General features: G+C 34.6%; 1 protein-coding gene across 1 annotated transcript in view; it reads right to left on the reverse strand.

Annotated features, from left to right (window-relative positions):
* The window catches only part of KCNMA1 (potassium large conductance calcium-activated channel, subfamily M, alpha member 1), a gene marked incomplete at its 5' end in the record, with an annotated part of 198,421 nt that overhangs the window by 89,395 nt on the left and 81,516 nt on the right, over positions 1-27,510 (reverse strand). Inside the window, 5 exons of the mRNA XM_010179972.1 lie at positions 4,207-4,380; positions 10,310-10,318; positions 13,864-13,940; positions 18,050-18,136; positions 26,714-26,725. Of these exons, the coding sequence (XP_010178274.1) occupies positions 4,207-4,380; positions 10,310-10,318; positions 13,864-13,940; positions 18,050-18,136; positions 26,714-26,725 (359 nt within the window). The remainder of the gene's footprint in view (positions 1-4,206; positions 4,381-10,309; positions 10,319-13,863; positions 13,941-18,049; positions 18,137-26,713; positions 26,726-27,510) is intronic.

Below are 27,510 nucleotides of genomic sequence, written 5' to 3' on the forward strand. Positions count from 1 at the left end.
AGTAGTAGATTAGTTTTGTTCTGTAGAAAGTAGAAGATAATGGTTCCTGCATTCTAGGAGAAACAAAGACTACACTTTTCAGCCAGTAAATAAACAATGCAGGACTTGATAGTCAACTCATTTAGAAAAACCCAAGCATAGTTATAGAGCTGATGAATTCTAGATGCACTGTGCAATGTGTGTGTTATGCATTCTTCTCTCTAGATAAATCAGTGACACGTCATTTCAACTCTCATTTCAGAATTTGATTTTTTAAGTTGTAAAGACATACAGGCAGGATCCACATTGCTCTAAGTAACACAGGTCAATGAAGCAGCTAGAGTGTTCCTTGACCTAACTTGCCAAATCCCATAGCCAGACACCTTCAGAACAGTGTACCAACCTTGGTTCAACAACCATTCCTATTCAAGCTACCCAAAATGTTCATCTAATCTTGCAGAATGAAATTTTAGGTCCATTGAAAAATACTCAATAGCTAAATTCTGTTCAGCATAAGCCATGTTCAGGTATAAGCCTGTCTGTTCAGCATAAGCCATGTGATGGCACTGGAAGACCAGACAGGCTGTATGGTTTTAAACTGGGCTTGGCATACAAGTAGCTTCAGCTACTTTCAAAAGTTAAGCTTTCTCCAGCTTGTGTTAGCATGGCCTTTTTTTTCCAAATATGATGGCTAAGAGTTTGGGCTGAACCCTGAATTCAAAATATAGTGTTCATTAGTCTTGTTTTTTGTCTCTCTCTCATTTGAGAATCCTGATATTCACCAAAGTCAAAGTCTTCATACAAAGCTTCTCAGAACTATCAGAGCATGCCAAAAATGTTTTCTCACAAGCTGAATTAGATATGCCTGGGCCTAGCATCAAGAATGTCCTTGGAAGTTTAGATTCCCATGGCAGTGGGCACAGCGACAAGCTCGGAAAGGGTTTTCTTTTGGTACATACTTTTGATGTTCCTGAGAAGCAGCAGCCGGATGGTGACACAGAAACACCGAAATTAAATGGTTCAGGTTAAGATTCTGTCTCTATCAATTAATCATTTGAATGGGTCTCCCCAAAATTTGGCACAGACCTAAGCAGAAACGTCACACTTATTAGCAACATAATTTCACTGTATAAACCAGTCCAGATTTTTCAGAGGCTAAGTGTGTCACTTCTCTCTAATTCACTTGAGTCTCCAGTATAAAAAAATGCTTGGACGATCTGACTGCTATTCATGTAGCCGTCTACCAAAAGCAGCTAAACTTCCAAAAAATCGAGACACACACAAAAAATCTAAAATTCTATTTTCTTACATTTAGAAAGATCATATATTTTTTTTTCCAGACAGCTGCCTATAAACTCAAAAGCTATTTTAATGTAATTACGTTTAATCAAATTATGATTTTCATTTGCTGGAGTACAGGCAACAGTATAATAATAGAAAAACTGATCACTTTCTCTACATATTTTGCAATTAGTACACTAAATCCTGTGTAACATCGTATCTTCTACTTGACATCAGTTTCTTAAAAACAGCATTAATTCTTACAAAAGCTACTCATTGTTTCAAGAATTTCATACAAAGTTCTGTGATTTTATTTACCTTCAGAAAAAAAGCCTGCTTTTATAACAAAAAGGGTTGTTTTTTTTTTAAAAAAAAAGGAAAGAAAGAAAGAAATGCATTAAGCAATTGTAGAAGCAAACCAACCCAACTGGGGCACTACGACCAAAGCAAGCCCTGTAATAGTATAATGACCTTTAATGAGTGTCTGGGGAAACAATACAGTCCTAGCATAAAAGACAAAGGGCAAAACCCATCATGGCTCCACTGACACTAATTCAAAATGATTTTCAGAACAACTAAAGAATGTAAGAGAGGTAATCTGATCCACAAATCTGACCTCACTTTGATTCTGGGGCCCTGCTGCTGCCATTTCTAATTGTCAAACACTCTACATTTCACATCTGCTCATATTTAATGAAAAGCTGACTCTCACCGCCATTCTTTGAGTTAACTAGCTCTGTCAAGATGGGTATCATGCAACCCCTGTGCACTGCAAAGAAAACACACTGATTTCTATTGAAGCCTTGCCAGTGAAACGTTGCATGTGTATATAGATATATATTTTAATTGGAAAAGAAAGGCTTATGTTGCTTTGCAAAGTGTGTGAATTGGTATCGATTTTCGTACTTATTATTAACAGAAAAAGGTGACTAGTTTCACAAGGGGAAGAGTGAGATCTCTTTTGATTTGATGGAGTGATGAAGGGTGGAAAAGGCCCTTGAAAGATAGGATGCTAAAAATCCTCAAAGCTGTCAATATCACTTACCCTTTAAAACATAACATAGATCTAGCATGTATCTCAACGGTATTGGTTTTGGTAGGAATAATACCATTATTGCGGAGGCTTTTGGCTCAGCAGGCAAAACAATCAAAAATGTTTACTTTATCTGCCTCTGTAGAGTCTTAAGTGAACTGGAAAGCTATGATAAATCTACAAATTATGTTTTTTCTTTCCTTGCCAAACAGTGCTAATATGGCAGAAATTTTACCCATTTGTAGGGGACATATGCATTTAGCCTGGTCTGGTTGCTGTTACCCCCAGTGCTGGGACCCAACCACACTGTCTCTGTACGAGTTTGTATTAGTGCAAACTATACCAGGCTCTGTGTTACTGAGGCTGTTGGGCTGTTTAAGTAACACTGCCTGCAGTAATTCTCAATTCAGGAAGGTTTCTTGTTCACTTTTCTTAACAAAATATGTTTTGCTATGTTCTACTCTGATAAAGGTATCTTTAAAGGATAAAAACTCCTGTAACTTAGAATAGGACTTAAAACTGGGCACCATCTTCCTTGAGGCGATGCATGAGTTGTAACAAAGTAGATAAAAAGGACATTCAGAGTGCTTATACACATATACAGAGAATCAGAGGAGGTAACATCTCTAAGAAATCCTATTAGAATCAGTTCAATTGACACAGTCTTCAGACAAAAAATGCTAACAAAAATCACAGCATTGTTATATACTCCACATTTGTGTCTGGAAAAACAGTTCAAATGTCAGAATAGATAAAGCAAAGTCATTCACCACTTGGACTATATACTGTAATACACATATGGTATCAAAAGGTAACCAGATGCATACTCTACTAACTACATCATACTCTTAGCAGTGGAAGACATTTTTATCTGTGATGACTTGTAATGTAAAGCAGGACATACTTCCTGATCAAAACTCCTAATAGTCTTTATAGAAGTATCTGAATAATTTTATAGTTCTTCTTTGCCATTTGGGTAGGGAAAAGAAAACAGTTCCTGTCCCAAGATACAGTTTTGCCTGTTACAAACATCTAAAGAGGATAAGAAAATGAAAAAAAAATAATCACCATTTTATTTAACAATTTTTCACAATTGTTGACATCACCCTGATAAAGGAAGCTTTAGAATCCCTATCGGTTGCCCAAAGAATTAATGGCAGTGAAGAATTGTTCTCCCATCTTTGTCTTCTCCCTCTCAACTCTGATCTTTCAAAAGAGCTTTCAGGGCATATTACAGAATGGTACTGTCCAATGGGACAGATTGTACAGTTAATTTCAAAAAATTTGCATTAGGAAGTTTTCATTAGGCTGGACCTTCTAAAAAAGCACTGCAAAAGGTACAACCTTTTTCAGTAAGATTTCTGCAGTTTCAGTATTAGACAGAAGGTCCTATTGTATTGAGAATGAAAGGTTACAGACAAAACTAAAGATAATGGTAGCAGGATAGACCAGAATTCCAGCTACTACAGTTCAGCTACTAAATTTGTGTATTTATTCACTGCTTATTGCAAGCTGCTCTGGTGCCAGCACTATTAAAGCTGTCCACTTAGCACCACAGATTTATACGTAGGCCTGTTCCTCCACTGAAGCACTTATTGTTTAATTAATGACAATTTATATTGTATTAATTAAATAAAAGAGATGTCACCAAACTGCACCACTAAGGTCCTGCATGCTATTGCAAGAGCATGCTTCATATAGAGCACACAAAGGAAAACAATAAATTAGGGGTTTTGTATTAAAATAAATTAGAACAGAAATATAAATACAGAGCTGTATTAAAATTTGGGTTTGACTTTTTAAAAAAGCGTCAGCCCAGTAAAACTCACAGAATTACAATGTACGACACAAGACGGGGATGATACCACAGACACCACAGACATGGAACAGCATGTGTTGGTGTTAAAACTTACAGGCACGTAAACTGGTGGAGCAATCATTAACAGAGACAGAAGAAAGTGGGAAGGCTCTCTCAAGGGTGTCCATGTTACTATGTACACTGCCTGACATGCAAGAGCAGTCACGCTCAGAGCGTCCGCAATCAAAACAACATGCCAGTTTCATTCTCTTGTAGATGGACATCTTGGCTATAACCATGTGTTGGATGGGAGGAGAGGAAGAGCAGCAGGTTAATGGCAAGGTTATATATATAACAAGGCAGCTGGAAGGTAATTTAAGGGATTTAACACAGGCCTTAGTTTATGTTAACAGTCTTGACCCAGGAAAAAAAATGCAATGAGATTACTGATAACACTTTGGCTGTACATTAAAAGTAGGGCAAAAGATAAATTGCTCTTTATTTCTTTTCAGTCTTATAGGGTGACCGCAGACAAAGGGAAGAATTACTGTTTACAGTCAAGTGTTTTGATAAAAAAAGAACATGGTAAATGCAGAGTCCTAAAAATATATTTTTCCCTTGGCACAATTAATACCAGGTTAAAATGAAAAATCTAGACTTGCTAATCTATTAGATATTTTTGGCCTGTTCTGCTTCCTGTAAAAATCAAAGACATTTATATATCTATATATATATATGTATGCATATACACACAAAAACACACATATACATATATTCTTACATACATACACTCACACACACATACACATTATACACATACATGCATCTATATACATATATATAAATATATATATTTTTAAACATATGCTAATAATTTCTTTGTATTAAACTGTGCCAGGGAACTCCATTGTTGCAATAAATTACACAAAACTGAAGTGTTACAAGATGGTCATAAAATTTTCTGAAAAATTTACTTCCTTTACATTATATCTTCAGGAACTCAAATTAACTCTTGACAGAATACCAAAATTTGCCCATATAGGAGACACAATTAATAATGGTAAATATGCTCGACATTAAAATCAGTTCACAAATAAGGCATCACCAAAAGCACACAGAGCATTGGTCCATTGAAACCTGCTGAATCAATCATTGGCATGTTTTCTGCTCTGGATTCAAAGGTAGATTGAGAAACAAAATAACCAAATGTAGAATTAGGGGCTAATTTCAAAAGTAGTGCCAGGTTAGAACAGAATATGTATATTCTTCAGTCATAGGAATGTCCACATTCTGTATTTCTAGAAATATACAGCGTCCTATTTTATAAACACATGTGTAATTACCATTGTGCAATTTTGTATGTTACCTGAATCACAGGTACATTCAAGTCTGAAGAAATGCAAAGGCCAGTTAGATTGTTTCACATGTTGCACTGAACCAACACTTTTGGTAATGGTTTAGATTGAACTGACTCAATTATACTAAAAACAAAACAGAACACTGACAGGCAAAAACAAAACCTTAAAAGCAAATGCAGAAAAAGGTAATGTTTCTGTGGCCTGCACCTTCAGTTTAGGATGTCTTTTTCGTATTATGGTAATGACATTAAATTTAACTTTTTTTTTCTTTCCCCCCCAGTTTCTTAATGCCACAGTCACCAGGAAGAGGGATTGAAATCTCTCAGATGGGTCAAGTCCTGTTCTAAGGCCTTGATGACTTGCCATACGGTATACATTTCAAGCAAGGGTAACATTATGATTGTGGAAAACAGGCATTGAGGAAGATGAATGAGTGATCTCTTCAGCAGCGACTCCATTCCTCTAAAACTTTGCTCACATGACTAATGTCATGTTCTTTTAGCATCCTAGTAGAGTTATCTTATAGCTGTTCAGAAAGTCATCATGCAGCATCAGGCTTGTTCATTGCATGGTACATCATTCCTCAGAGCTTGGCTTTTAGTAAGAAGGTTTCCACTGCAGCTTTTGATGCACACACATTCAAACTATACAGAAAATTCAAAACAGCATTCATTTTCCCACGGTTCCCCTCTGTCTAACTCTTCCCAACACATTCTTTAAAATTGAAAAGTTGGGCAGAAAAAGTGAAATATGCTACCAAAAATATGGAAGTCTTTCCATTTTGCCTTTTTTATTTTCACTTTAAGGAAATGAAAGAAAAATAAAGGGCATTTGTGAGACACACTAACAGTAAGTGAGGTAAAAGCCAGTCTCATTTTGTTTTAATTATAGCTGTTTTGAAGGACTTTTTCTAATCAAATGCTGTAGTAAAACACACTACTCTGAAATTCTCAACTGCTATGTCATTGGTTAGTAACAGTCCCTGGTTTTTATTTTACTTGTAGCCATATCTTGTCAACAGTCAGTAATAGGATAGGACACATTTATAAAAATGAAAAGAAATCATACTTAAGGGCAAAGAGTGTTGGGAAGGAAAACTTTTTGTACCGTTTTCATCAGACTTAAACCAATGAAGTGGGAAATTTAAGCCCTTCTGTTCAATAGGGGAAGGACACCATGGTGTTTCCCAAAAGCAATGACCTTTCAGGGACTATTTTTAACTACTATTATGAGTTGTTCTGGAGATCATGCATCATTTTAATATTCCACATCATTAACATGCAGGAAACAGGCTTAGACCTGGAAATATAAGTAGCAAAAAGGACTTGCTATAAGGGTTTCAACCATTATATAAGCAACTGCATATCAGAGCAATATATTTGTGAAAGAAAACATGCTGTTACTCTTCATTCCTTTTATACAGTCATTGTTACATTCATACCAAATACAATACTTATTCTCTTTTAAATAAGACAACACATGGATTATTAGTAGGGATGACCAGTGACAAGATCAAAGACAAGACAGAAATGATTTTAAATGGTTCATCCACACACATACCATCTCCTAGAAAACTTCCATAAACATCAACAAAAAATGGGAATAATCAGAGAGACAGGGGGACCTTAAGAACAGCCTCTGGGTGGGTGTTAAATTCATTTCACACCTGTAGCACCTGAATAGGAATCAACTCATTTCTATTCATAGAAATGTTATGGATGTTGAATATAACTGTTATTTGCAACTAATGAAAAGGTAAGTTGGGACATAAGGGAAATTAATTCCCTATTTTTAATTGAATAATAAATGGACAAAAAGGAAGAACAGATCCTTCCACCTAGAATAATGACAATCCCACAGCATTTGTAAAATGAATTAGTAAAAATTTCAGGGGAAGTTATTATGGGCATGGAAATCAGACTACTTAAATAATTTACTGACAAAACAAGGCATATATGAACTATTCGTTTTCTAATTTAAGAGTAAACAGAAAGTAAAATTTTTGTCGATTATTTATAGAGTAAATAAATACTTTAAAAATATTTTTTTGTTGCAAATTTTCTCAGAAGGCAATAATAGCCTTCCATTCTAATAAGGAAGGAATGTGCCTTAGATGTCTAAGCTTCTAGCAACACCTTGCTTCCTGACCTAAAAAACCTGAAAAAGTTCAGTCAAAATTTCTAGATTGTCTGGATCTGAGATGTTACTTAGTGTTCACAAACAGTAATGGGAAATATTTCCAGCTGCAAAAATGAGCAAAGGAAACTGCAGATTATTCTCTACCTTAGATGTCAAGGAACAGCTCCTTTTATTAACAAAAAAAAAAGGCAAGTAGAACAAAGTATTTCTTCATCTCTGCTGATTTTTTTATTAAACCATACAGTCTACCCTAATCCTCGTGATTCCATCCATCACTATAGCAGTTTCACTTGTGACCGGAACGGTAACAAAAAGTAGATCTACGAGGACATCTAGTGGATCTCTATGAGATAACAGCTGGTTAAGAAGAACTCGGGTTTCTTGACCAGCAAATGGTAAATAAAGATCCCACTACACTTAAGAATTGAAATGCAAACAGTGTCATTTCAATCCATCAAGTTCTCATGATCCACACTAATAGTAAAATAACAGCAGCATTAAAGGATGACCAGACTGGTTTGATTGTCTTTTAGCAATGCTGGTTAGCATCATGAGACTGAAATACTGAAAGGACTTCTCCCAGCACAATTTCAGTTTTATGAAAAATACAGCAGCATATCTTAAACTGTTTGTGGGAATTTATTTTCTCTTAACACAACAGGAAAAGCTATCTCTACACTATTTAATTTTTACAGAACAACTTCAAGGCCACCAAGTCAGTTTGTCCACTATCTTGCAATCTTTGCAATCAAAGTCAATGGGTTAGTTGCTTGCTATAATTCATATAGTGCTGTTCTTTGTCAAAACTGTAGAAACAGCAGGTGTCCTGAATGGACATTTTGCTCTATTTTAGTAGCTAGAAGAATGACTCACAGATTTTGAAGTAATGGCACGTTTATAGACCAATTCATTTTAATTTTCAAATATGATCATGGCCTTTCCTTTATTACCTTAAAGAAGACTCTCAGCCAGTGTACTCTCAAAGCTAACCACATTTCTGAACAAACTGAAGCTACTGGGGAAATGGAAAAAATACCAAGTCAAAGCTACAAGATCTTCTCTTTTTTGATACTCTCTTAGCAAGATGAGCTCTTTTATTTGATTATTTATTACACTTTAAACTAATTTCTCTGGTCCAGAAGGCCTCAACATAGAAACATATTCAAAATAAGTACATTGCTTCAAATAAACCCAAATCACTTTCAGTGTTTTGCCTCAAAGTCAATAGGATTCATTATTTTATCCATAGAAATAAATTTCTTTCTGAATTATTATTTAGTATTGATTCTTATCATGCTGATCTGTTTCACAACCTGTTTTTCTGTGCTGCCCCATCTTTCTGCTTTGTCATTCTAATAGCTGAAAACAGATCTTTGGAGAAATTTATGTTCTCTGAATGATTTCTACCACAATGAGATCTCAGTCTTTTAGTGGAGTTTGCAGGGACCACAATAAGATAAATAGTAAATAATGTTAATAATAATGAAGTCCATCACAATTCCAAGATGGCTAGCACTTCACCCTGCAACTCCAGGAGTTCCAACTTCTCCTAGATTCTTTGCAAGATCCTATGGTATGTACAGCTGAGAGGGGAAAAATACCTCAATCCTGATTAAGACCTTAAGTGTTATCATACAATAAATTCAGAATATCTGGTTGATATCTGTTGAAAAAGTCTCATAGCCTCACTTATTTAAAATAGCTGCAGTTATACAGTATGGCTAACAGCCTCAATCTGGTATAACAATGCCTCACTGCAGCTATGAAATATCCGATCCCTCTTGCTCTTTGAAAGGGCAAGACCATATAATCCCAACACTGCCCTATAACCACCACATTTCTTTGCAGTGCTTTTATTTCTAAGCAGCAAATACTTTCCATGTCCCAAATGCTGTGTTTATTTAAATTATCACAACTGTACACACTAAAAGTGACTGACGAGAGCCTTCATAGATTCTGTATCCTTTAAAGTGGTATGACTTAGATTGACATGAAATGGTCTATAAAGTTCATATTCTATATAAAGTTATAATGTAAATCTTTACAGCTTAGGTCCTGAAAAGTCAGTATGGCTTTACTTATGTAATTAATTTAAAAACAAGCAAGTTGGGGAAAATAACCATTGTAGCTTGTTTCCTGTTGAAGACATCTGAAGGTTTATACATTAAAGTTAAGCCACACATTTAATTCATTGTCTGTCTTTATCCCCATTGCTTTTTTTTATTTTTTCTGATGGGGAGAAAGGAGTTAGAAAAGACAGTAAAAGACTATTGTGTTGCTCTTTGTGTCAGCTATGCAATAGAAAAGACAAAGAACAAAAAAACTGAACACAGGTCTGACAATGAATTGCACTTAACTAGGCAAACAGTGCTACATTGGTAATTACCCCAGCCTAGCCAATATCCCTGAAGATTCAGGAGATATCTCTCTAATTATTTCAAGGAAATGCCATTGCCAAGATCTCATTTTCAAATAGGGATAAAAAATAAGGTTGTGGAGAAAAGAGGAGTAAAAATGTGGAAGAGGGGAGAACTGCTGTATTTTCTTCAACGTCACCCTAATCTCCGTGGGTGTAAACGATGAGAAACTTGTGCGTATGACGTCACTGCTACATGCAACATAAATAAATAAAAGAACCAAAATACTGAACAAAAATACTCTCTGCTAGAGAAAGACAGGTTGGACCGCACTCTGGGCTACAGGGAACCCATTTTTACTCACAATAGATCACTATCAGTGTGCAGTTAAAATATAGTAGGGGCCGTGTTCCAAGGCAGCAAGAGGAAAAATAAATCAAAAGTTTGTCAATTGTCATAGATTACAAGAAATTCCTTCAAACACATCAATGTACACATGATATGTCTCCTCTGGGGTTCAACCCCCACTGTTCACAGCAAGCACTGTCACTGGAAAAGATATATAGAGAATTATACCATAGCTGTTGCACAAATTGAAAGAAACAGGAGGAGTAGGTGATCCAGTTTAGAGTTTTCATCCCAACGTGTCTGCATTTTGTATAAATATATACATCTATTTGGCCCCTTGCTGCAAAAACTACAGTTAAATGGAATAAGAAAGACTTTGAACGCATTTTAAAATATATTAACAATCTTTGAATAAAATTTCCATATAAGCATTTCTCTGGACAATGTGACATCAGCATTCATTTGTTATTCAGAGAGTGGGATGGGTAAGGAGAAAGGGATGGCAAAGAATCTACAAAAGGAAATCAAGGTTACTTTAATTACCCCTGGTCTTGTGGAAACATACTGATCTGCCCTGAATTATTAATATTAGGCTTAACAGGTTTGGACAAATGGCTATGTAGGTCAGACTCACGTTTAGACCTCAACAATACCACAAACTAATGTTCAGACAGTATCTAAATTGATGTGCAACCTCAGATGCATTATTTAAGGAATGTGGTTTTCAAGTGTCACAGGAAGCTGCATTAATTAGTGTCACCATAATTAAGTTTTCCATGTAAAGATATTCTTTCACATTTAATTCACCTGAATGTGTCAATATTTTTACATATAACCTTTCACTTAATCTTACATATTTTCCACACTCAGCTGCCACTAATTGCTATGCTACCCACTAATTAAAAATATACCATATAGGACTATATAAATGCATGTGTGACTGTTTGCAGTGTATTTGAAAATTACATCGACATATTAGTCGTGGACAGATCAGTTGACAGTTTCCTAATTTAATAGGAAAAGAGTTTTCTTAATTTATGCTTTGTTTTGGTTAGACTGTATTTTTAAGACCAATGATTTGTGTAGCTTACAGATGGATAGCATAGTTAAGATTTTCAAAAGTGATTAGTGATTTGAAAGCTAAAGCTAAGACATTTTATGTGAATAATAGACTGCACTAAAGACTTACCTTTTAAAAAATCAGGCCCCTTAAAAGGGATCTCAAGATTGTCATAAAAATTTGAGAGACCAAAAATCATTAATTACTGTTGAAACTTTTGATATTTTTTTGTTTGACTGACAGCACTTCAAAAGCAAAGCAACTGTATTGTTCTTGATAGCTGAGAGCACACTCCTAAGTGTACGCTATTCTCAGCTGTACTGCGAGCTGCCAGCTATCATGGTATCTGTGACCATATATGTGTGCGTGTAGGAAAGGAGAGGGAAGAGGGCAAATGGGGAGGAGAGGGAGAGAGGAGACAATGAAAGGGAAGTTTAAGATTCTACTCTCACTGACCTTTTTTTTTTTTCTTTTTCATCACCTGACTCAGAGGATTTCCTCCTTAGTGTTTCATACTCAGTGCAGCAGCTCTGACAGCTGCCTCCTTCAGCCTCACTAACCCCATCATTTTGTTTCTTCATCTGTCCAGTACCCTTTCATTTATTGGACTGATAGGTGTGACCATGCCATTTGGAACATTTTCTAGTGCTACACACAGAAGTTGTCATTCTCACCTCTCCATGGCCCTACAGCTGGTAATATATCCATTGTGTTGGCTGGGTCACAGGATCCTCTGTTTTCTCCCCTGTTTCTGATTACTGAGGAGGTTACATTGATTTTTATTAATGTACAATAAAGGGCTCTTGCCCTTTATACTGTGAATTCCAGATTCCTATATTTTCATAGATTTCAATGAAAAGTGTAAATCTGACATTAAAATGACACATCTTTGGGAATTTTTTTTTAATCAGCACATGTGTGAAAAGCATACACTATGTGAAAAAAGAGAAGAAAATGCAAATAAAATAAGTCTTTCTTGACAGAATCAGATGAAATTAAACAGGAACCATATTTCTCTTTAAATGTTGGGTAATTTGTAAAAAAGACTGGGTTAGAGAGTTGCAGGCACCCCGAGGCATCTGTAACTGGCTTTACCAGAACTTACTCAGCAGCCTCACTGGCTTTGGCAGCAGTTCAAAGGTCACATTCTTACATGGATAAACTGTTCTTGAACAATTTTTTTCCAATATGTTAGGCAATAGATACATTCCTTCCACATCAGGCATGCTTTCCATGTGCTTTGCTCTCCTTGTGGCTACTGGGAGGATAAACACTATTTTCTGACAGCGTTTCTGCTGCTTTCTCTCAGTTATAAAACTTTGTTCTACATTCCTGGTTTTTGCGGGGAGAGTTTTTTAAAAAACTCCAGTCACATATTTTTTCTCTATAAAATAATCTTAAAGAATTAATCAATTTCAGGCATCTCTTAAAGGCAGAGAAGGTCCAGTTTAGGCTTCCTTCCATCCTAGAGGATGCAGTGATAACACTGTAGTGCACTGATAACACTGTGACTGGCTCTATAAATATGAAAGTTTTGTTCCTTTCAAAAGCAATGGCAAAACAGACATGATCAAACTCTTCTGAGATCTTTCAGTTTACCTAACCAGTAGTTTTGAACGGAATGATCCTTTCCAGGGCAGAAGACCACGGAATGCACATAAATATTCAGATGCCCATTGAAAAATGGATCCCCAAATTCTTTTGATATCAGTATTACAAATACACAAAGGTCAAACACATCTTTGGCTAAAAAGTGGTTGTGATAGTTCCTGCAAAAAGTCCTTTTAAAGAATATCTAGATAAAATGCTAATATTTATAGCTATACATTGATGCATTATAAAAATACAGATGCAAAGTCTGACCTCAATTCCAAAACTCAATTATTTCTCCATGCAAAATTTTCCAAACAATTTAAAGAGCAGACCTAAGAACTTAACTAAACCAAATATTAGCATTGCAGCTATGGAGCCTTTTAGAAGGATATATGTGAGAGGCACTAATGTTTAATTTCTTCCAGACAATCCTTTCCTCCAATAAAACCGATTGTTTATTTCAACAATAATTTATTTCAATAGTTACACAATGGAATATTATGTCCTAGCTGCTTTTTTTAACAGAATCATGTTCAGCAAGATAGAGAAAAGTTCTTTACTTTACAGAAAACTATTGAAATTACTGGATTTCTGCATGGTATCAATGAAAGCAAAACTTCACTAACAGCTCATTCTTAACTCAGAAACCTTCACAATTAGATCTAGCTTGATTTTCAGAATTTGTTAGCTTTGGACTCTAATGAACTTTTTAATGAAAAATCAGGTGTGAGTGGTATGATATGTAATAAAATTTTATGTACTTCAGAAATGTATATGACATTTATTATGTTGCTGTGCATTTAATTCTTAGCTTTTTTGTACCATTGGCTAAAACACGTAAACGCATGTACAGATATTCTTCAAGGCTGAACACTTCATGAAAAGGAGAGGAAGAGAGTGATAGAAATATTACTTACGCCGTTTGCAGCCACATTTTTTAATCCTTTTGGGATCCGTGATGTCATCATGACAGGCCTTGCAGTAAAAAAATGCCCTAGAGAGACAGAATGGAAAAACTGACACGTTTCTTAATCCATACAAATGAAATTAGCCCCACATTTCCTCTTGTTGCAGTGCCAAATTAATGAAACATGCCAGCACTAATTTCCTTTAATCTTTGAAAAGGTTTAGACATTTAAAGTAGGAAATATTTGCTGCAAGACTGTTAATTTCAAAAATAAGACTCCAAATTAGTGTTTCTTTTAATATATTTTTATTTGAAACGTAATTAGGAGAAGGGATGATAGTTATGACATGTCAGTTCATTTGTCTTTCATCTTAGAAAAAAGAGCATCCAATGAATTTTGTCACAAAAATATATGTACAATAAATTCTCTTTTCCTATCGGATATACCAGATTATTTTTTTAAAGACTGTCTATCATCCTGGGCCAATTTTTTAGTCACAAGTAGAACTTCATTTTGGATATAAGATTGCAATGACATCAATCTGACAATAACACTAGATAAACTATTTACAAAAAAAACCCAAACCCAACAAAAATCCAACCAAACCCAGAAAGGAAATAATTTCCTAAAGGAACATACAAATGAAAGAACTGAAATAATCTTTATTCCAACTATCTCTTTTTTTGTCTTTTACACTGGAATAGAGCAGAACAATTTTGGTTTTGAACATACAAAACAGCAAATTTCAAAGAAAAGTACACATTTATCAAGAGGTACCATCTAGGTTTCCACATAATGTTTTTGGTTATGAATTTCTACCTTTGTATTAAATGGCTCACAACTAGGTGAAGCACAAGGAGAACTAAGTAAGATATGGTAAACATTTGACTTTATATGAGATTAAAACAAATTCTAATTTAATAAATATGCATGAAACTGCCTACAGGAGAATTTAATCATGTCTGTCAAGTCAACATGTCACGTAAGGTTGCTGTGACACATTTCATGAGGATCACACAGCTGGCCTCTAGCTGGACAGTTACAGTTTCCCAGGATTCTTGCTAGCATAACAAATTAAGCATACATTTTAACCTGCTGAAATTTCCCTGTACTCATCCATATCCAGAATACATGAGCTCCATGCCTGTATTCCTAGCCCTCTCTCATTGCATACTTCTCAATACAAATTGGTAGTAAGAATCAAAGGTGCTACTTTGCAACCACCCATGGCTTTTGCTGACAGTAGATAGTACTTAGATAGTAGATAGATTTAGGATAGTTGGATTGCTACAACAATATGTAGGTCACTGGAAGAGAACAATTTACAGTCCAAAATATAAAAAAAAAAAAAGCAATATTAATACAGAGCCTTTGACAGTTCAGCTAGGCTCATTGCTACTAATTCTTTATACATTAGTGTCCACCACAGGACACTAAGAAAATGTTCAGATATATGAACTATATACCTAATTCATACAGTTTAATTATCTAAGTTATTTGATACCTCTGAATAACGGCCCAAGTAAAGTGGTAGCAGGTCTCACATATGAGACATGGACCAGAGAATACAAATGTAAATTTGCAGGAAGACCTCAATGAATGTTATTAGCATTTCTAAAATCAAGATACCATGAAAGCTACTGATGAAAGATCTAAGTCTTAAGTGTAGTAGATTTAATTACTGTAAGAAACTTCCAGGAAGATTACTCTTTCATACTGTGAAATTATCTTGCTATTTCCAAGAAGCAAAACACAACATGAAAGAGCCTTCTCTGAGCATTTGTAAACTTTACTGCAGAAAGTTTCTGCTCTTCAAAATATTTAACTTCCAACAAAAAGAAAACAAACTGCCTCCAAGGAAATGAGAATAAAATATATTTCAACTGTGAGTCAACGTCAAGACATAAGCAAAGAGGAAAAAACTGCCTCTTATTTTTACAATTTATCTCCAATCCAGCTGCAAGCCCCTGTATTTAAGAAGAATCCATTATAACAAATATTCCCTCATAAAACTACATGACATGAATTGGACATAGCTCATTGCTACAAATCATGTTCCTGAACTCCACTACAGGACAAATGTTGTAAAGAGTACCTTCCATACTATGTGCAAAGTCAAGAGCAAATGACTGAAGTGACTGATGTAATAAAATGATCCTATATAATTGGTTTGAATTCAGTGGATTTGAAGCATGTGGATTTCTGATGTTAGTATTATTATGTAAATGGATAAAGAATAATAAAGATGCAATTAATATAGTTTGCATTATGTTTAAACACTCAACATTTTACATGAAGCTATTTACCTAGGCATAATTGTTTCTAGGTATAATTGTTTCTAATGTGAAACTATTGTTCTAAAAATGCAAAAGTAGTTCTAGCAAGAAGAGTAATTGAACATTGTATGTTATAGTTCCTTGTCAAATACACATTTGATAAATATGAACAGCTTTAGGTAAAAGGAGCTGAAATTTCTCAATTAGCACATAATACAAAATCAGAATAATTTAATTTGATTTTCACGTATACAACATGTTTAATTTTGCTCTATGAAAAAAATCACTTTTTCACCCCTTCAAAAGACCTCAATTTTAGAACATTTTTCTGAATCTGATTCATAGCTCAAAAGGGTGAAATCAACACTTCATATAATTATTTCTGTTAGTTGAAGCACATCTGATAATAATTTTCTTTCCACAAAACAGCTACAAAATATGGTAAGGAAGGCAGCATGTTTCTAAACAAAGCCTTCTGCAGAAAGCAAGGCAGAACTGGGAATTTTCTTCCAGTTTGCTATTAGATAAAATGTGTTAGATGTATGATGTGTAAATTCTCACTAAACACATTAATAACAGTCAACTTCTCTCTGTTAAAAACGCTATGCCAGGAAAATTTTACTTACAGTCTGAAACAATTTCACAGGAGAGTGTAAAAAACCTAATAAATGAAAGAAAGCTAGTGTCCCATTAAAGGAATGTGAAGAAAGTTCTGTATATTGGAGAAAAGCACCAGAGAGGAAAAGAAGTATACGCTGAAAGTCAGCATACCTGAGGCAGTGCTAGATGAAAATACTTCTAAGATGGTGCTAGAAATGAGAGGACAGAAGCACGGCTGGGCTTTTCTGTATGCTTCACTTAGCCAAAAACTATCTTAGCTATTTCAATGACAATAGAATTCAAGTTTTCAGTGATTTCATTCTTTTGGTGTTTTAACTTTCTTTAAATATTCATGGCAAATATGCATTGGTTAAGTATTATTTTCACTGTCATTTAATAACAAAAAGTTTAAGACTAAGTACAAGTTATCATTCGAATACTTCATCATTCTAAGTATAGGATTTAGTTAAAATACCTACCTCAAGGAGAACATCAAGTAAAAATCAGATTCTTGATAGCATAATTTACAACAAAAATACACATTCTGAGAAAGCACTCAGCTGCAAATATTCCTTTTCTCTTTAAAAAACAAACAAACAAACTTACAGACACTGAATAACTAATTCTTTTAAAAATTATTTTCTCACATTGCTCTTTTATTTCTTCCAAGCATATTATAATCCTAACAAAAAAGAGTACACAGATTTGGTCCTAAGCACAATACCATAAAATCCCTTTTCCTTCAGCCCAAACCCAATACAGCCAAGGACAATGAACTTGTCTACAATGGTTGGGATACGCTGCACTGTTGTAGTTTCATTTATTATTATGAGGCCATAGAATATGTAGTTCCAGTAAAGAAAAATGAGAGGAACATAAATATTATTTTGCTAATGGAATTACTGAATGAGTTTCTTGCTCACATGAAATATTTGCTAGTCTATGTAAATAAGAACTACTCTAAACCTCAAACTTGGACAAAACTGTAATCCCTGTCCTCTTTCAAAGTAATTCCACTAAGACAAAATAATTATAGAGAAATCAGATAAAAATATTTTACATTTTCTAGTAGGAATCTGAAAAAAAGCCTCTTCATTTCTTTTCACATCTGCTGCAAAATTATTTCATTTCCTTGATATTTAGGGCTGCAGTTAAGAAAATGGCATGCACACATGCTTAGTTCACAAAAGTACCAACTCAATTCTCCCTGAGAATTTTTAAACAGATAATAATAAAAATTAGGTGAGGTGCTTACATGTAAAGAAGAAAAGAGAAATTATATTATACATTTTATTTGAAGATAAAAATATATTAAATACCTTTTTACTTCTTTGGCATCACTTGCAATGAAGAATCCTAAAGTACCTTCTTGAATCTTGACATGGTTTCCAGGATTGATTAATATACTGCTCAGTGAAACAAGAACAAAAACAACAAAACCGTAAGTTTAAATTACTTCTGACTGAATGTTCCAAAATAACTTTATTTGGTTCTGTTATAGGGGACCCACTAGCTAGGAAAGGCTGCAAGGAAATTTTAAGCCATTCTTCCTTGAAATTTCCAATCAAATAACAGTTTCACATGCTTTTTACAAAAACTTAAGTTTGAGACAGTCACATGGCTCCACATATAATCAAATCATTTAAGTGTGTACATCTGTTGTTTATGTTTTTGCATTAAATATATATACAAAATAACAAAGCCTCTCAGAAACATGATGTGTGAAGCTGAGCATTTCAACTTTCTTGCACTGTCATGTGAAGTGGTGAAAACTTCACAATATGGTGAAAAGAAGAACCAGCAACTACCACTCAATAACAATACAAAGTATCATTTATGAAGTTAAGCCCTTTGATGCCATTTTTTCCCAATTTCTAGTGAAATAGAATGTTAATGGGACCCCTATCTGGACATACAATATTATTGTTTAAAATAATTAATACACACATACACTCAAGGGGAATGGTACAAGACAACCAGTCACGATAGCTGAAAAAACATAAAATGAATAGAAAATTTAAAAAACACTGCTGTTTAGCCATGGAAGAACAAGAATAACCCAACCACACTGACAGAATAGCCTCAGCTAAATTTGATGAAGGAAATTATAAACTGGTGTCAAGAAGTGAATACTCAATGTCTCTAAAAAAATATTTTTTTATTTTCATAATAATTTAACACTAAATTTAGGAAAGGCAATTTGCAAAGTACCAAGCTAAATATGAGTATACAGATAGATGCAAATATATTCTCCAATAAGTTTTATTAACATGCAATATAACTAAGCTTTTGACTTGCTAAAACTTAATAAGGCTTGTCAAAAGTTCTCTCTTTTTTGTCTTTTATCAAAGTTTCACCTTTGTAAGTCAAAATGTAGTAATGGCATACATTCATTTTACAGTAAATAAAGACTACCAACAATTGAAACTTTCCTGGATTCAGCAAAAATTGATTTTGGGGAAAGAATATATACAAAAATAAATAAAGCACATTTCTGAACAGACATACATTACTAAAATTTGAAGTCCAAAATTCTATCATGCTATTTTTAGGAAGGAAAATATGTCTCAGCAGATGTCTTATTCAAGACATCATTTATTACCTATATACATTATTAATAAATTAGTGTGAAAAAAATATACCTGAAAGCTTTATAATGAGCACATTGTTTTGTGCGATTATACATGCCCACAAGGCCCTATGAAAAGAAATATGCAGGCTGCAAAATAAAGCACTCATGAGTTAATAATTAAAAGGCTGGCCATGCAGCCATAATTCAGCCCCCATTATATAGAAGTTATGATACAATTTTCAATTTAATACCCACAAACTACTGTTTTTCTCACAATTTGGAACTTCATTCAGTGGTGTTTTACTGCCATTGCTCCAGGTATGGCTTTGTGTAGTTTAGCTTTCTTTAAAATCAGTATCATATTTTTCTTATGTGTTTTTCTGCAGTGTTCATCACTATAGCATGCAAAAGATTCAAAAATACATAATTTATTTTACAAGAAGAATGAAGATATAGTATTATCCCATTTTACAGATGAGAGATTAAGTCACTATGAGATATAGTAGCTATTAATTTGGGATGCCTACAGGCCAATTTTTAAAATATTTAGCATTGCATAACTCCATATACTCTTTCTAGGAACTTTTGCTGTAAGAATGCTCAGCATTTCCAAAAGCCCAGCGTCTGGTTCCCAAAATAATAAACACTTAATCATAACTCACCTGTAAAAGGTTTGGTTTAAGTTATTAGGTTGCTTTTACACAGATTTTCTGTGGCAGAGGCCGGAAGAGAAATGAAATCTTAAAGAAAGCATTTACCCAGATATCCTTCCTTTCCCTTCATTCAGTTTCAAGCTTTGCAACAAAAAGGAGAGAACTACAGAAAATGGAAGTCAACACCACAGAAAGCAGGTTCATCTCCACAGCACATTTCACTAGTATTGCAAAAAATGAAATGTGATGGTGTAAATAATGCCTACAGTATGCACACAGATAAATGGCATGAGTTAAAGCTGCACAGCTAAACTTCACATCTGGTATTTCTTTTGTTAGTGTATTGAGCTTAATGGCTGCACTTGCAACCAAGACATTTACCTAACGCAGCTTTAAAATGCAATTTCACAGGTTTTAAAGTGGAGTAAAACAGACACAAAAAAGAAAACCAACCAAAGAACACCACAGGAATTTCTTCATAGGAAACCAGTCACTCAAGTCATGAACAAGTTGGAAAATTTAGATTCCCTGCACAAACTTTTGTCACTTGAGCCAACAGAGCATTTACTAGCTGTTACAGATCTCTGTAACAGGCCATCACTAAGGGACATGAGACATACAGTCTACTAGTACACTAAAAAAAAAGTTGAGAATGGCCTATCATGACCCTAGATAAGCCACTTCTCAAGAACCAGGAAAGAATCTTTCTGCCACTAACTCCCCAAAGTCTTTCTGAAAAAACTTTCCATCATGTCCACAACTGCATCCATGTCTCAGTCTCCACCTTTCTTCTTCCCTGTCTGCTAATCCTTAATCTGCCATTACGCTGAGAATTTAGACATTAAACTCAAAAATCTTCTACAGATGCTAGTTACATTTATTTCTACTCTACTGTTCCTTCTAAAATACGCTAAGATTTGTAATATGGTAAGGTTGGCTATTTTTCTCAGTTACAAACGGGTACTGCTCTTTCAGAAAAATACCTTTTTTGCCCTTAATCACAGAAGCATTACAGGTTTTCAGTGAAAACAGATGAACACATTTCTTTGCATAGACCCACCTTTTTTCTCTTTCCTCATCCCATTCTTGGAGATAGATAAACCATACCCATACAGTAAAAAATCCTTCCAAAAGCTCAACATCCCGAACTCTATAAGATGAGGTAACCACTAAATACGTAAACGATCACTCTCCCTCACAAAGCTTAAACTATGACAAAGTAATAAGCAAATGAAGCATTTCTTTTAAGAAGCAGTGAACATAATTTTAAATCAGAAGTAACTAGCTTCATTTAGGATGCAGTGTATTGTGAGCATGATTTTGTATCTAAAGGTTTTCTGAGACACATGACATCAATTCATGTCAGTGTATAGACTTTATTTTTGTCAGATCTTATGCTTCATTCACATATACTTATTTTCACAAATACAATGTATTTAGAGTCACAAACTATAGATATGATTGCAGTTAATGCAGTATGACCCCAGCAGCAAAATCTTCTGTTGGAAATAAAGATTAATTTGCCCCATCACTGCTATTGGCAGCGTTACAGAAAAGGCTTATGAAGGTTTGGGATTATATACACAGATATTCAACAAGAGCAAAATCATGAGATATTTCTACTGAGTCTACATGGATTTATTAAATGTGCTGCTTTTTAAAGCAGCAATTGAATTATTTCTTATGAGGCCTGCAGTGTCATTAGCTAAAGTTATGCTTTGATAAGGACTCACTCTAATAGGTACAGCAAGGGAAATGTTTTGAATTAAAATAATAGAATATAGGGAACAAAGAGGACAGAGAAAAATAAGCAGGCTTATAAGCATACCAAGAATACATCCATCAGTTAGAGATGCATATATCTGTTTAAGCAGCTCATGAAAATATGCATATATATATATATATCCCCACAGTTGATAAGTACATGGCAAAGTAAATCAGAGTTTTAAGAGAAAGCTTCAGCTAATGTCTCCTTTTTATGTATCTCCAAGGCTGGGGAATTTTGCAGATATAGGAAGATGTAGGAAAAAGGAAGAAAGGACAGAAACTCATTACATTTAATAGCAATAAATGTAGCTTATCCATATGCATCCTTGATTTTTCCAAATTTATGATTTTATGATAAAATATAATTTATATTCTTAACTCTTAAATCAGCTCATGAAATCAAGCAATGAATGCCAAATATTTTAAAAGCTTCTAAGATCTTGATAAAATTTTATAATTTTATTGCATTTCTGGTTTAGGCTACCTCAGAAACTAATCAGATAATAGCAAGATCAAAAAATGTTTAGTCATAATTTCCTTAACAATTCCAGTTCAATAAATACATTCCTGGGAAAAAGCTTTTAATGACAGAAGTCACGTGTTACTGCAACAAAAATGATCATCTTTTGACTTGCTTGCTTCTTCACACATGAACGTTTAGAACACATGGTAATTACAGCCACATAAATAGAATATGTGTAAATTAAATATAATTTAATGTGTTTAATGGGAATTTTAACATACTTCACCAGCATGAACTTAGGAGAAGGCAGTCCCATTACTCTATGATAATACAACAATTTGTAAGCCACTTGTGGAACAGAATATGCAGTTTGGAAACTTCTGCTTTAGACTTATCTGATGTCTAGCAAAAGTTAGATCATTTGTTAAACCAGATTCACTTGGTGACTAGATGCAAGATCATGCATCTAAGAGCAATGAAAATGTCACACAACAAAAATGTAGAAATCACCCTTGAATTCAGTTGTACCCTGAGGAATTACAGAATGAATCATAGAATGGTTTAGGTTGGAAGGGACCTTTAAAGATCATCGAGTTCCAACCTCCATGTCATGGCAAGGGATATTTTTCACAAGAATAGATTGCTTAAAGCCCCATCTAATCTGACATTGAACACTTAAAGCTCAGGAAAGAGTCAAGAGCAATACTATGCATACAATTGAAACTGAGTTTCCAGACTGAAATATAAGCAGGTGAAGCACAAATGGGAATTAATGCACATTTGAGATGCACAGCTTAAAAAAGAGGAAAAATTCAAACATGGTCAGAAAAACTCTAGATGAACACTCATGGATCTCTACATGACTGTTCAGGAAAACTTAAGATAGGACATGATGACTTTTTCATATGTCAGTGAAGAACAGATATCTGTTAGTAACTCTGTGTTAATTTTTGATCAATTGACTCACTTTTCAGATTATTCCTTTCTCATGTTTTAAGTATACGTGCTACCTTCAGTAAAACACATATACATGGAAATATCTGTTCATCCATTCTTATTTACCTGAAACTACCCCAGAACATGTGTGTTGCTCAACACCTCTTTGGTAGTGCACAGATGACGCACAATATTGTGATGCAGATAAAGAATACCGTATAATGTCTTCCCTTGAAGAATTAAAAGAGAGCTAAGGTTTTGATTACTAATCTCAGGTCTTCCATGTTTTGCTGAACTTAAAGATATTTGATGGAGAACCTGATGGAGCTTTGAACTGCAGGACAATTTGGGAACTGACACTTTGAGGCAGGGCTAATTCCCTCCAGCTATTTATTTTTTACTCATTTCTGCTGTTAGGTGTTTTTTATTTGTCTCCTGCTTTCAAATATCATATGTGTTGGACTCCAATTATATTTCTTAGGTTGAAATAGCATTAGAAAACTTGATGGCTGATAACTTGTAATGTTATTAGAATATATAAAACATTATTTCTAAAAAATTTCAATATAAAAAACCCAGTTCAAGATGAAATATATTTCCTGTAACTTTCTACAATATTCAGCTACCTTCTATGTGAAGAAAAAAACTTATCAGCTTTAAAGTCTGAACCATCGCTACAGCGTATGTATTTATGGGTAGGCCACTTGCTAAGTGGCATAGCTCCACAATCTGCTTTCCACAGCTTGAAACTGAGTAGACATCCATTAGTGGTGAACTTGTAAATGGACCTAAGTTCAAACTCTTAATCTAGACATAGCATTTATACAGGAGATGACTCTCAGATTTTTAAAACTGACAGCCTTCTCTGGGGAAAATTAGGGATCTTATTAAGATGGAAGAGGTGAAGTAAAGGCTAAAGAAGACTTTAGACTAAAGGCTAAAGACTAAAGAACTGGAAGTCATAGATAAGGTCAACCAGTAGAGATGTACACTGGAAGAGTTCTTTTAAGATTTTTCTTTGTCAACAGCCTCAGTTCTGTACAATTCTTGTTTGTTCTTAGTTTCAAGGTTACATTTTAGAAAGCACTACTGGTGGGACTCATGTCATCTGTCTTGCAATGGAAGCTGCTTTCAAGGGCTGTCTCTCTCTTACTTTGCAATCATGTACTAAGTCTGAATAGCTAAAAGGAGACTAGACATCTAATTTTTAGATTGATAAAGTTAGGTGAGATGAATCCCCTTATCAGTGACCAATTCAACAGTTCATCACTGAACCAAGGAAACTCGTCTGATTCAGTAACACTCCTTTTTTTTCAGATTTATGGCTACCCTTGTAACTGCCATCATCCTTGTCTTAGAAAAGATCAATTGTTGAATTAAATGAAACACGAATGGTAAAATTGTGTCTAAACAAATGACAAAAGCTGTAACAACTCTGTTTTAAACCTTGTGGTAGATGTACTGTACCATTCCCCATTTGCTGAAACAGTAGCAATACAATCTAGTAATCAGGAAGATACACTATTGTTTAAGAACTATTAATACATTATCTAAAACAAGTCTATGTGGTATTACTTTCTAGCTACAACATTTTCAAATAAAACCAGCTATGATTCCTGATTGTTTCATGCCATGCCCAGATGAAATGCACCACTATAAGCATAATGGCCTTTTAAAAGGTGCCATGTCATTCACACAACTATAGAATTAGAATCACAAAATTATTTTGAGATAATATTTTTTGTTTCAGAGAATGTTTTGGAGTGGAGTGTGAGGGTAGGTGCACAAGTCCCATTGTGGGAGTTGCGTGCATACCAGCTTCACACTGATTGTAACTCATAAGTATTGCTTCTTTCTTCTGGGCTCTATCATTGATGACAATTCATTTCCATATTGCTCTACACAGAAAAATCCAGTAAAACACTAAAAATAATACAAGGCAAAAGACACAGTGCACATTACATGCTACCGTATATTAAAGCTTAATTACTACAAGCATATAAAAGGTTGCTCCCAGGAGTTAAGTTCTTTACAATAGCAACTACTGAGTCATGCTCTACAGGCTGTGCATAAGGTATTTTATTGGGGCATAGTCCAAACTAGCTCAATGGTGCTGGTGAATTCAATATATTTTGGAAGAAATTATTACTTCTGGTTCCAGAAGTGATTGATTATCAGTACAACGAAGCAGCACAATATACTTTATTCTGGGAGCAAGCAACTTCACTTGGTACAACACTTCTTCAGATTGCTCATCATGCCAGCGTTAACATGCCTTCACCACAAGATAATATATACTTAAAAGCAAGAAGCAAAGTAGAGGTGCAACAACTGCAGATCCTTGAAGATGCTAAGTGTTGCAGTAACTTCTCTGCAGTTGGATCATATCAATAATGCCAAACTGTCAGGAAGCCACCTCTCTTTTCACACATCTACTCAGAAACCACAGGAGAAGAAGACTAAAAATTAAATAAAGATAACACATACAACACACACAACAGAACAGACATGGAAAGTTTGGAGGGTATGATGAAGGAGAAAATTTAAATGTCTGGACAATGAGAATGGGTCTCCAAAGAGGACCACTGACAGTCAGACAGACTGCTATAAGCAACTAGAAAAAACAAAGCTGGGATGGGAAAAGAGATGTGGAGAGGAGAGGATATAGAAGAGCATGCCTTATTTACTTCATCTAAACCAATAGCAGCAAGATAGAATGTAGACTAGGGAGGGGCTCACAGCATGGTATACAAAAATGCAAATCATGCCATCCCAAAGAAAAAAACAAAACTGAGAAACAAATACATTTGGTAACATGTTCATAAATGAGCTTAATAAATGTCATTAAAATGAACGTGACACATAATACAAACTATCCATGGCACTTTCACTGGATATGTACAACAGCTTTAATGAGCACTGTACTATGAATAACTGGGCTCAACACAGAACCAGCAATGCAAAGAATCAGGTATTTGGTTGTTGTCAATGGAAGGTGAGACTACAGAAGAACATGAACTACTGTATTGCAAGACGTGTTTTGAAGTGAAACTCTGGGGAAAGAAGGACATCAATGAAGGTGTGAATATGGAGACAACATGGCAGCACAAGGGCTGGTAAAGACGAAATATACATCGTCAAGACACAGTATAAATGAAAAAAGAGGGGAGATGTTAACAGTAAAGTCTGCCTTTCAAATGCAACAATCTGATACACCAATGAGTCCACAAGGGAGAAAAAAAAGCCTAAAAAACTTATACTGTTTTATTTTGTACTTCCTGCAAAGAAGTTAGTGCGTGAGTCACAAGAACCAATGGAGAGACAAAATGCTATAATCTCTCTCCTCTTTGAGATAGGGGGCTCATATATAATTATACACACAGATATATAGATATATATATATATACACACACACACACACATATAGCCAGATGAATATATATATATATATAAGTATATATGTGTGTGCATATACAGAGAAAGATAGACAAAGATGTTATCTTCCTGTGTTCTTGGCAAGGAATTAGTCCTGAAGTTAGAAGGAGTGGAGGTAGGATTGAGGTTGGAAGGAAAGGTAACGAAGAGGGCATACCGCTTTCGGCTTCTGCAAACGACAAGAAAAGAATTGCAAATCAAACACTTTGATAAGAAATCAACTGACACCAAAGCAAAAGCAAAAAAACCCTTTAATTTAAAGTCTTCAAGGCTCAAAGGTTTTTCTGCTGAGAATGAGAACAAATATATGGATAGACAAAGAGAAAATTTAACAAGAGGAGTAAACATGGGGTGCAGGAGGGGAGAATCTTGGTAAGGCTTTCCTTCTTGCTTACTCATGTGGAAAAAAATTTAAAAAAGGGGAAAAAGGAAAGCAAAAATATCTCTAAAAGGGATTTCATATGAGGAGTTTAAATGTCTGCATTTTGAATGCCTAGTACTATCTATTCAGCAAGCTCTGCTGGGACATTTTCAAGTCAATATACTCCATGTTCCTATAGCATTTTTTCTACAGAATAAACAAAACTTCCCTACAAATGAAGTAAGAAAGACCATTTTTTAAGCTAAAGTACTTGGCTTGCATCAGGGACACAAAAAAAAAATTATTTAAGGGCTTGCTGCTCTTAATAACTAATCATAATATTCCCAGGTACTAATCAGAGAGGAAGGAACGGCTAACTTATATCATGATCCAGAACTGCTTAAGTGGAGGCCTTAGTAGCTGGTCAGAAACCTACTAAATTCAGTAATTTACTAAATTTTGTAAACTCAGGGGTTTCTTTGCCAAATGAGCAGTAATTTAAACATCATTCAATAAATAAATTTTTAACGGTAAAATTAATTTTTAATGGTAAAAATTATCAAATCATGGCTATTTTAATCATTCTCATCAAG

Source organism: Mesitornis unicolor, unplaced genomic scaffold, assembly GCF_000695765.1.
Source record: "Mesitornis unicolor isolate BGI_N332 unplaced genomic scaffold, ASM69576v1 scaffold10112, whole genome shotgun sequence".
Classification (NCBI taxonomy): domain Eukaryota; kingdom Metazoa; phylum Chordata; class Aves; order Mesitornithiformes; family Mesitornithidae; genus Mesitornis; species Mesitornis unicolor.